This window comes from Mastigoproctus giganteus, chromosome 10, assembly GCF_048544385.1.
Source record: "Mastigoproctus giganteus isolate SK-2022 chromosome 10, ASM4854438v1, whole genome shotgun sequence".
Taxonomy (NCBI): Eukaryota; Metazoa; Arthropoda; class Arachnida; order Uropygi; family Thelyphonidae; genus Mastigoproctus; species Mastigoproctus giganteus.
The window spans coordinates 22,497,386-22,509,884 of NC_143584.1; the positions used below are offsets into that span (position 1 = coordinate 22,497,386).

General features: G+C 34.9%; 1 protein-coding gene across 1 annotated transcript; it reads left to right on the top strand.

The window, feature by feature from the left end:
- Nucleotides 1–108: 108 nt before the first annotated feature.
- On the top strand, nucleotides 109–876 carry LOC150078854 (kin of IRRE-like protein 1). The gene has a single exon (XM_090382860.1). The coding sequence runs from the start codon at nucleotides 109–111 to the stop codon at nucleotides 874–876; it is 768 nt and encodes a 255-aa protein (XP_090238986.1).
- The last annotated feature ends 11,623 nt before the right edge of the window (nucleotides 877–12,499 follow it).

The following is a 12,499-nucleotide window of genomic DNA, read 5'->3' on the forward strand; positions in this document are numbered from 1 at the left end:
GAAGGAAATGCTACGCTTATAATCAGGAATATCCGAAGATAAAATCACAATAACAACTTCACATGTGTTGTGCGAAATGAATTAGGAACGGCCCAAGCTTCTTTTATAATGACAGTATCTTATGGCCCTGTCTTGAACACGAAACTCAGTGACATTGCCACAACCAATGGTAACTCAGTTGTGTTGCAGTGCAATGTCAGAGGATTTCCACTACCTACGGTAAAATGGTACTTTGAATACAAGCTCATTCAAGCTGGCGTTATTTCCACTCTAACAATCCTTCACATGTCGCTTAAAACATCAGGTCGTTATTCGTGTGAAGGAATGATTCCGAATTTTCCGTTGGTAAAAGATGAGGCTTTAATTTATCTGAAAGAACCACCAGAAGGCATTTGCAGTTCACATCTCGGAAGTACTGGAGATGATGTTCAACTTCGTTGCGTTTTCAAGAATGTGCCTCCTGTAGAAAATCTGACTTGGAAAGGCCCAAATTCAGATGATTTGACCACACATATAGAACTGCAAGGAATAAGAAATCTCAGTAGCTCACTTATGATTAAGTCTGTACATGTAGAAGATTTTGGTCATTATCAGTGTTATGCATGGAATAAATGGGGTTATGTAAAACTTACCGTATCCTTAGAAAGAGACTGGTTGAAAGAAGCAGTCTACTTCACATTAGGAGTCCCAGCCGGACTGTTAATCCTTATAGCCTTAGGAACTGTGTTGTGGAAATTGCGAAAACATGGAAATGACAACAGGGAAGAGATAAGCAACTCGTATCAAATATATTATAGTAGAAACCTCACTGAAGAAGAAAACATCAATAGCTTGGAACTGAGAAGAGAAATGCAAGGACAGGAAGTTCTCAATTAGATCGGAATGGACTGCCACTTCATCAGAAATCATTCTGATCTTTTGAATATCTTAATCATTGATTCTTCTAATAAACCTTTCCTTTGAGTTTTTTTTTCTTGATGCACCTGTGCACTTCTCACATTATAACTTTGTGCTATACGTCTTTTCCTGTAGAGATCTTCAATTCCAGTTTACTAAAATCATCACAAGTATTACCAACAGTGATGTGTTTTCTTCGAATTAGTCAAGTGAAAAATGAAGAGAACTCCTTCGCCAAAGAAAAAAAAAAAGAAAATATTTTTAATGAATTATCGTTTTCTTTTAGATATGTATTGTTTCCTTGGTGAAACTGAAGTTCTTAGTTTATAGTCATTGCCATTTAATATTATATGTATTTTGTAATCAAGTAATTCATTGTTCATAAATATGCTGAAAGAATATATATTAATGCTTGTTTTTTTATATATGTATGTATCATCTCTTCTGAGTGAATTGGAAGATAAGGAAAGACAGACTGATTTGTGAAAGGAAAACAAAAATTGTACACCCATGGAAGAGTTTGAAGCCAGAAAAGATGCTGATATAGAATCATAGTTGAAGCAAGTGGATGATTAGACTATATGTTTTATCTGAATGTGATTAAAGACAGTGACTCGAGGGAAGTGAAGAACATAAAAAATTTGTGTTTTGATCAATGTTTTTTCCTTGGATAATTTGTGCTAGGACTGAATGTTCAGGACTATAATGAGTCCCTGAGTGGAAAAGAATGGTGATCAAGAGATAAGTAATGTTTCAAAAGAACACTATATGTACTTTTTTTACAATATTGTATTACTTATATTGTAATAACTTTGAAGTATTTCATTAATCTATGTTGCTACATTGATATAATAGTGAAGTAAATATAACTATGTTAATCTTTAATTATTTAGTAATATTATCAAATAATTATTTTATGTAAAGGAAGGAATCATTTTTTTGAAGTCGTTCCTGCTTTCCCAAAACTTACCTAAGAGTGTGTTCCGGGATTTTCATCCCGGAAACAATCTTTTTTTCAGAGGAGAGAGCAGTGTTACGAGTAGTATAAATCCCACCTTTCTCTTTTCGGATAAATCAAATCTTTAGTAATTGATAAATTAAGTATTAGTCTGGTTTCCCTAATTGCTGATATTTATTTTGTCACGTTAAAACTCATAAAATTTGCAATACCATCAACAAAGATAGAAACCAGTAAAATCAAACAAATATTTTTCAAAATTAGAATTAAAATATTTAAATATCTTCTGAAGACCCAGCCCACTCGTAACCTTGCTTAGGGAAAGCCATGTACAGTACAGTACAGCGGTAAAAGCTTCCACTGTAAGGTCACAGAAGTCAAGGAAAGTGTCATCCCTTGTAAACACACAAGCGCTCCGGATGCTACAGCAGGGGAAAAATTGTCTTCTCCACATAAACAACAAGATACCTTGAGCTCTTTCTCAATGATCATGATATTGGATAACATTCTCGCTTGCCCAAAAATGGTCAAAAGTAACATCAGTGTCGGCAACACCTTCTTAGCAACTGAGAAATCATGACGTACTTAGGGTTTGTTGCTCGTTAATTGGTTTAGAAGAAGAGTCAACAGACTCTTTGACCATGACACGATACTCGGACTAGCTAAGATTTTTGGCTTTGGAACTAGAGCATCCAATGAGACAAGCGATGGGAAAAAACGCAAAAGGGATTTGACCCTAATATAAAGCAGAGGAGGAGAATTGGAAAAAAGTATTAATCAGGAAATGAAGATTTAGAATTAGAGAAATTAGATCAAGAGAGAAGAATTAAAATTAGTTCGACTTAGATAGAAGATTAAAAGAGTCGCGATTTTTGGTTATAGTGAAAAAAACGCTATCTAGTAAAAATTGTGCCAGTGCAAACTGTATTGAAGGAGCCAAGTAGTTTCCAGCCAGCAGAAACAAGCAGAGGGAAACGCCCTGAGAGGGAGGAAGCTCAAAGGAAGCAAGGGAAAAGATACAGGAAAACGGTAAGCTGAAATGTTTCATTAGGTATGTATCAGAACGAGAGATTGCTTAAATGGAATATTACAGTGACGCAGTTTTAAAGGATGATTCCTTTCTAAGCTGATTTCTTTCTATGAAAGATCTTAGGGAAACTTTTCACTCACAAAAGCATCACATATCATAAATGATTATGGATATTTTGTAAAAGAGAAGGGAAAACCAAATATGCCTATGTAGAACTAAATCAACCAAAGTGGAAGAAGTATAAATAAAAGTATAATTTTCATCATTGAGTAAAAAGTGTCTAATAGTAGATTACACAATGCCTCCTCAAACCACAATATGTTGTGAAGGTTGTATGAAGATCCGAAATAATCAGCGAGAATTTCGACGTAGTAAGTTTCATTTCTTAAAACACATCAGGAAGATTCATATACCTTTTCTGCATATTTTGAGTAAATATCCCAGACCACAGATGAACCATTGTCCTCTTACAAGGAACGTGTCAATTCAAATGGATATCACTATCCATTTGAATTGACATTTGGATAACACTATCCATTTGAATCAGAGCTCAAGATGAAAGGAGTTGCGTATATAGTATTCGTTAAAATCACATCCAAAATAGCCAGATAGTGCCAATTTGATCTATGACGACGAAGCGTTCCCACTATTACCACTGTTGTGTAGACCAACATGAAAAGAAAAGCAAACCAAGAAGAAGAATAATGGAAGAAGATAAAAATGACATTGAGCAAGTGCGTTTCTTGCAGGATGAACTATTTATTTGAAATGTTATAGTACAGTAGTTGATGTACAATTCAATTAAATAGAAACATGTAATCATGATAATAATGTAGTCATGTGATTAGTATCTGTATTTTTTCACGCATAATCTAATTTGTCTATAAACGATAATTCTCAAATGTATTTTACACCATAAGGCTTATTTTTGTAGTCAATAGTAGAGATTTTTACATTTTATTTTATAGAGTAGTAAATTACAATGTTTGCATTTTGTATTATAGAGTCGTACACTACAGTTTAGAATTCTGTATTATGGAAAGGTATACCACAATTTTTTATACTTTGTTAGTATGTAGTGGAAGGAAGAACGAAGTTTTAGAATTTCGGAGATGATGAGTATATTAGTCAAACTTACTTTAATGTATGTTAAGTAAATTACAAGTTTTAGTTGTAGAATGTAGCAAAATGATCCTTAGAACATTTTGTAATGCGATCTGTTAGAGACATGTAATCTTTAGTATGTAACTTTAAATATTGAATTTTTTGAAATAATTTAATCCTTTTTTTGAATATTCATATTAGCAAGTTATATAATTGCATTTACAACCATAATGTATTTAGTTTGAAATAGCTGATATGTAATAGTAATACTATTCTTTCTTTTTCTTACATGTAAATGGTAATGACTTATGATGAGTGTAATATCATACACGAAAATGTGGATCATGATCTTACTGATAATCAAATGTTGAGATTTGACCATTCTAGAGACTTTTTATCTTCACAATTTTTGGACACTGAAAGACATTTTTTTTTTGTAAAAAGATACATCTATGTTTTATGAAGAAAGTTCCTCAACTGAATGATCCCCAGATGTAACGCAGGGATTCTACAAGATCACCAGAGTGTGATTGAACTGTTTTGCGTTTATGAGAAAGCATCAAGAGCATTAGTGCCTCAATATTTTCTAGGACATAATAACAACATAACTTTTTTTTTAATTGATTGTATTGTTGAAGAAAAATCTATTGTATTACCACCACAGCAAACATTCTAAAATCTACATTGTTAATTTAATTAGCATAATTGTTAGTGTTAAGTTTTAATCATTGGGCCTAACAAATCCTATGAAACAACGACTGCCAAGGGCTGCGCCTAATCGCGCATCTTAAAGGAGTTTACGATTTAATTAAACAGATACTTTACCTTTTTCTGCAAAGAACTTAGAAATCATTCATATTGATTCAGCAGAATCGCTGCAGTATCCAATAGGATCAGTTATTCGCGGACTTATAGCCGTAACACTGTATGATATGTGAATACCTTAAACTGATCATATAGAACAAGTAACTTAATATCTGTCTTTATTATGAGCTTGTTTTCTTCTTTATATCCCATATGCCTCGGTTGCTCAATAACATCAATCTGTTCAAAAGAACCGTACTTTATGCCGTAAATAATACTTATTCAGAAAATGCACTACAGTCCAGGAGTTATGTTGATAGATTATCAAATTTTTCAGTACAACCCAGTCGGTTGACTTGGGGCAACTAAATATTATGGGTGTTACCAATAAGGTAACTGAATATGAATCCCCATTCGGTTAATCCTAGCACTGAACAAAAAATTGCACCTCTGTTTTTTTTTTTCGTGTTTTTCATTCCGCAATAACTCTTGTTCTCAATCATTACCTGATTTTCGAAAGTTGAAGGAAGGAGGGATGTTATGAGGCGCTTATCTTCACCTGACAACTGGCGCCACCTATTTCTAAATTATAATACCGAACTTCATTGCATTAGTAATTATTTTTATATATATGTTATTTTGAATATCTTATTTCGATTCGAATTACTTTAATTAATCTTCTTTTCTAGTTAACAATAATCAGCTAGCAGAAGAGTAACTACTATTAGAGATCATGAGAATATAACTTTAAAATGTTATTATCAGAGAAAGCTAAGAATGAGACGAAGTTTTATTTTGATACTTGTATTGTAACAGATGATTCCATCACTGCTCTTATAACATTGCTCTAATAAAATAGAGTTAAAAAGGAATATTATATAAAGAAAGTTACATAAGAGGAATTACATTATCTCTTCTGTTCTTGCGCAGTATTTTCGTGTGGGCAACTGCCCTTGAAAGAATCGTGAAGCGACTTTAAGAATTAAAAACAAACCTACATTGTAACGATATTAAGTAATTATCTGTAATTATGACCACATTGACAATTATAGTATTGCGTCATATAATTTCGGAAACTCTTAAACAATACAAGGTTATCAAATAATTATTCTTTATAATTACTCTTTTTTACGAAATTATTTGTCTTCAAAGCGAACTGGATGCGAAATTAGCATAAAAAGCACATAAGAATGTTGGTATGGAGTGGAAGCATTGTCGATGGGCTAGAATCAGCACCACCTCTCGTTGATCGTTTAGAGCAGATGTTCCATCAAGGAGAGAAATAGTTTTTTGTAAACAGAATTACTCTTGAAATGCGTGGGAAGATGTGAGAGAGTCTTGGCACTAAGGCAATATCGACATACTAGAATCAGCTCCACCTATCGCTAGCATTGTTGTACAGGTGTTCAATACGGAGGAGAGAGAGGAATAGTTTTTGTATACACGTTTATTCTAGAAATACGTGGGAAGATGTAGGAGAGCCACCTATAGTTGACCGTTTGGAGCAGGTGTTCACTCAAGGAGTGAAGAGAGATACATAGGATGATGTGGAGAAAAACACCATTGGACGACAAGCAGTGTCTACAAACTCGAATCAGCTCCACCTACCAGTTTATTTTAATTGCCAAAAGAAAAGCATACATGTTCGAGCACGCTCCTTAGAAGTTTTTCCGGGAGCAGAGTTTTGTCTTGAAGAGGAGGAGCAGGAGAAATCACAGCATACATAGGGAGCCTCAGGCCGAATCCTCCCTTTCTTTAAAGTACGGTATGCTATAGTAAAATAGTGTTTGATAACTTTAACTTGGTAAAAGCGAATTTGTAAAATATGTTTAGTTAGCACTTAAAGTTTTTCTAAGCTATTACCGAATCTTAAGCACCCAAAGAGAGTATAACAACAGTTCGACATTTCATCTGTTTGGGTAAGTCTCTCTTGTTAAGTGTTTAGTTATGATTAACTGCTGCTTCTTAGCCTATATGCCGGACCCCTTTCCTTTCAGCCTGGAGTTATATCGAAGTATCTTAAACATTTTAATAATCTTAAGGAAGATTTAAAAGAAGTTATAAAGCTGACTAAAAGAACTTAAAAGACGAAATTCGATATTTGAAAGTATGCTATGAATTGTAACAAACGGAACTTAAAGCATAAAACGTTGACATTGAGAGCATATTATAAAGCTATATAACCAGAACTTAAAGGGATATAAGTCTAACTAGAGCCCTCAAAAACCTTAATGAATGAAACTCAAAATGGAAACTCTAGTTATCTATTCACTGACACCATTCTTGAGTTCTCAAGCATTCTCGATTACATTACAATTTAATGTTTGAATTCATAAGAGTAATGATAGGAACCTAATTACCTTATCTTTTCTTGTAGTAGAAAAGGGAAATTAGCGACCGTCATTGATTCAGTGGACTGAAACAAGCCAAACGAATGTAAATCGAACTAATTCTATACTAGTTGTATAGAGGTCCACATTGATAAAATCATTTGCTAGAATGTTACTTTTAATGATATATTTGTATCAATTACGAGCCATTGCCTTGTCATTCTTTTGTGTTTATTTTCTTGATCTATTAAATATGTTATGTTTATAGTTACCATATTGTTTCTTTCTCTCATTTAATTACATAAGTGAGTTTTACTTTAAATGAGACCAGGGAGGTCTATGCTTCTAGACCTTAGAATTATCTGGGTAAGTTGCGGGCCTTATTCTGACATCAGTTAATTCACCGATGGGGGAATAAAGTAATAAACACAGTGCACCTATAGTTCTGACTTTGCAAGGAACCACTTCACGTTCCAATAGAAAGCGGAGCTGTCCTAAACTCATTACAAATTACAACCACTATCCCCCGTGTTGCAGGTTCATTAGTCCCTTTTTAATCCCACCGCCTCGCCATAGAAAGTAAATAAATAAATATCCCGTAAACCCCCGAACCTGTAGTGAAATTTATTGGTACAAATCAATAAAAGTCGCCAACACAAATATAGTTCTAGGATTTTAAATAGATACAGTGAAAAAAATTTCCGCTATTCTTATAAGAAGTGAACAGTCAATGTGAAGAGCTACCTAACTTACCCGTTTGGATGGAAGGAAAATTAATTCGCACCCTTACATCAATAATCAGTGAACCAAGTCAGAGTCACAAAACAATGCTTGTATCTCGAATTCTGTGTAACATCTCATCACCCCAAATATTGAAAGAATAGTGGGCCTCTTTGCCGAACCTCAACAGATGTATGAGGAATTGCAGAGAAAAATCGCACAAATCGAATTTTGCAAAGGATTGGAGGATATAGATTTTCATCCCGATACTAGAACGTTACTCGTGATCGATGATCTGTGCAATGAAGCTATGATATCACGACAAATTTCTTATATTTTTACCCGCAGATCGCACCATTGCAATATATCAATCTTTTTACTATCGCAAAATTTATTTCCGAAAGGTAAAGAAGCCAGAAATATAAATCTATATTGTCAATACTTGGTGCTACTGAAAAATCCAAGCAACATGTGCCACATTGGGGTTTTAGCAAGGCAGATTTATCCTCATAAACCAAGCATTTTGGTCGAATCATATACGGATGCAGAGCACCGGTGTGGGGTTACCTCTTCGTTTATTTAAAACCACAAACGGATGATAAAAATAATAAAGAATAATCTTCGTTATTTTTATTTTTATGTTAGTCAATTTAATTTCAGGTTATCTCCTTCACCTTACAGGCCTTCTCAATTTTTCCATGGTAATTACAATTGACAGGTCAGCATCCCTACCCTATACACTGAATATAAATATTTGTCTACATTTCATTATGGTTGCTGGGTTTGTGTACTGTAACCAGTAGTACCCCGGTAAAGTATTGATTTCATACTTTGCTTTTGCTTGCTTACTTTGTCATTCAGTAACGTGATTATTTTTATGTAAAGATGCTTTTATTTTATCCCCTTCCAACTTGTCTACAAGTTATAGTCTATGCTTCAAGACTCCCTATACTTTTGTCTCTATCTTTATGTTTAGGACAGCATCACTTCTCGGAGAGAGCTGTTTCGCTTTCGTTTTCGGATGTGCAGTGACCCTGCACCAGGGGAAGCGGCTGTTGAAACACTACTCCACAGTGATGAGTCTTTTTGGCTCACAGCGGGAGGCAGTTGTTCGGTCGTTTGGAACAAGCGCCATGGATGTAATGTTTACAAAACCTGTGAGAAGGTATGTGACTTTCGTCTGAGAAGAGACTGTTACGACAGAAAGAACAGTCTAGGTGTAATCTGATTTAGGTAAATACCGAGCGTGTATCATTTCGAGATACCTTGTATAGGGGTGAATAAAACAATGACTAATAAAAGAAATAACCGCTCTACATTTGGGAGATGCAACCCTATCCCAGTATAAGATTCCCCTTTCTCTTGATAAATGCAATCCTTTGGTTGTATCAGTTCTCCGGGGTGACAGCCCCTTTGCTTTTGTTCCCCACCCTGCGAAAGTAACCTGTGGACCTGTGCAGGCTTTTGGAAACAAAAAGCAAGTGGACAGAGTTGGATTGGAGTCATTGCAAGAGAGATTTGACTTCAGGAAAGTGGGAGTGTGGTGGCAAGAGTCGTTAAGAGAGTGAAAAGAAGACCCAGAGAGGGGTAGCAGACTGGCCTTTGGAGAGATATTGCTGAAAGCTGTGTCCCACGGAGTGCCAAGCTGAATCTGGAACCATTGGAGAAGGACGGAGGTTTATTGGTAAGTTGACCCATACTATCTGAGAACAAACCGAACCAAACCACTCAAAGTCAAACCTACCCCCTTTTTATATTATCCTTGCCCACAGACATCCCTCCTGATAGTCACACCTTGGAAATTGTTTTAGTATCTCACCTAGCACCTAGAATTTAACAGATAATGTGACCTATCACTATAAAAGTCTTAAGTATTAATTATGACTATTAAACTGACATTGTCTACCACACTAACAGTATAACACATGGACAGCAAGACATGCATCAACCTCTTCGAGTATGAAAGGCCACATGAAGAACAGTATTAAGTTGGTATATCGTTACAAGTAACACAGTAGTCTGCTAATTAGTTAGAGACCAAAGAGTTTTGTGATAGTTTGCCAAAGTCATAACCACTAGTTTTCTTGTAACTGTTTGTGTAATCCATTATGCTTAATAAACCTTGTTAATTTTGTTCAATTTGCCTCCTGCCATTCTCTCGCTACACACAATCCACAAAGTGAGTTAGTAAGTAAGAACCATTGTAATGCGGCCGCTCTGGAATCTAACTATTTGGAAGGGGGCCAGAGTGGAGAACACAACGCATCTTGATATCGCGAGTTTACTCTCCACATCTCAGAGCAGATCTTGAGAATACAAGATTTTGTCCTAAAAATTAAACCAGCAGTCGATCATAAGAAACCCAGGTTTTCTGGACACTATTCAACTCCGTCTGGTAAGCACACACTATAACAGTGAGAGCCTGCGGAACATTTATCATTATTATGTATTTCACAAGCTCTTTCTTTGCATTGCTTTCACTGCCTTGAAGAGATGGATACACACATCTCACTCAGTTTTTTCACCGGTCTGACTTCTAATTTTTGGTTATTATGGATCTATTTGACTACAGCCATTTTGCATATTCCATAATCAGTTTTTCCTCCTCCTTTTTGGTATGGTATTTTTTTTATGACTTTATGTCATTTTACATTTTTGATGCTTTTTATGAACCACCAACTTAGTAAAGACATACTACATGGGCAAAGTAGGATAAATCTGACAACTGGGGTCTATGCTCTGTGCAGATCATCGACACATTTTCCAAACTTGCAACATTCACATTTAACGCATACCACACAGAGCAAACCAGCATCTAATACTTCTGGCCTGAATGGTAATGAAGTCACCTCCTCCAAATATTATCATCCTCACTACAATCTAAAATTTAACAAATGCTCCAACAAACTCTGCCATACATGCATCCAGAACATATTTCGAAGAATACTGAAGATCCAATATTCTGCAAAAGCAGCAACGTAATTTATCTTTTAACATGCCAAACCTGTAATGTGAAATATGTGGGACAAATTGGTAATAAACTCCACCTCAGGCTTAACCTGCATACATCAGATACCAAAAATTACAATAAACGCAACATCCATAACTCTGAACAAGAGATAGAGTACAATCACTTCCAGACATTGCTTTATCAACATCTATATTTCCATCCTAGTACAAGTAACAGAGCATAATGCCCGAAATCAACAGGAAGAATTATTCATGTTAAAATTAAAAACTCTTTATCCATATGGACTCAACAGTAAGTTCAATCATAAGATCATCATGAATAATATTACAGACATTTGCATATATGATAAATTCCAAGTTACTAAAGGTCTAAATACATCCAGACCTTATAGGAAATGCAAACCCAATAGTACCAACATTACAATGCACAAATACAAGCTAGGTGACTTTAAATAGACTATCTCTGACTGGGACAACGGTCAGTACAGCCTACAGAAGATTCATGATCTACTCTTTTGTACTAAACATAAGAGCTGAAAGGCCCTTTACAAATTCATAGTCGCCTTCCACATCTAAACATTTACTTTACCTTATTACAGATATATGTAAATTTAAATTAAAATGTTACAGCAAGCTGGTCAGCTGAAATAATAATACCACCATTTTTAATTATAATACTTGCCTAGGCAATTTCTACATTAATGATTGCATCAATAAATCTACTGACCTATTTCCAGGTGGCTGCCAAAGCTTAAATATTATTTCCGGATTCAGATATGCTAAACCTTTTGGGCTCAGAGTTTGCAATTACAAACACCTAGCAACTAACTTGGATAAATTTAACCTTGGACCTATTTCCAATGTATTTATTTGCCGTCAGGCCAATCTCCAACCAAAAATTGATACATACTTTGGCCATATCTTAATAGGCAACTTACAGATTACACCTAACAAGGAACTCAGAAGCATCATGTCCTATGGTTTCAAATATAGACCATCCTTTCCAATCAACTTAAAAGTTTTCAGAAAAACAATTATACCATGATTTACTTAACTTCTGTTTTAAGCTCTTTTAACATCATAACATACCCATCGAAGCCTTCCAACTAGGGATTAATTCAGTACTTGCTATGATGCTATAACATTATGTCATCACCATTGCCACAGGTACACCCATCAGCAGGATTAAATTTCATTTTTCCACATTAAAACAACAATTGGAGGACCTCCATAAACATTTTATAATCATCCCTGTTGATAAAGCCTCCTGCAATTATGACATTATCTGTAAAGCCTTTTATTTCCAAACATTAAATACAGAACTAAATTCCAGTGCCACCTACAAGTCCATTACTAACAACAGCTGGATGATCACAAATAAGTTATTTGCTTTCGGCAAGAAACTTAAAATCAGCTTTAATAGCTATAATTTTCCTTATATTAATTTTATAACCAAGTTCCAGAAAAACACTATAGGATTTAGGTTTATTGTATTGTAAAATGTCCTCATTTTACTTGCGTAGGTCTTAAAGACAGTCACCCTATATTGTTGTCAAGACTATATTTAAAAGAATAGTAACTACGCCTTACCAAAAGCCATTTTATCCGAACAAACATGAGCCCCTTGACACCACGCTAGGGTAGCAGAAATCGAAGTTCTATCCCACTGTCATGAGTTCGGCATAT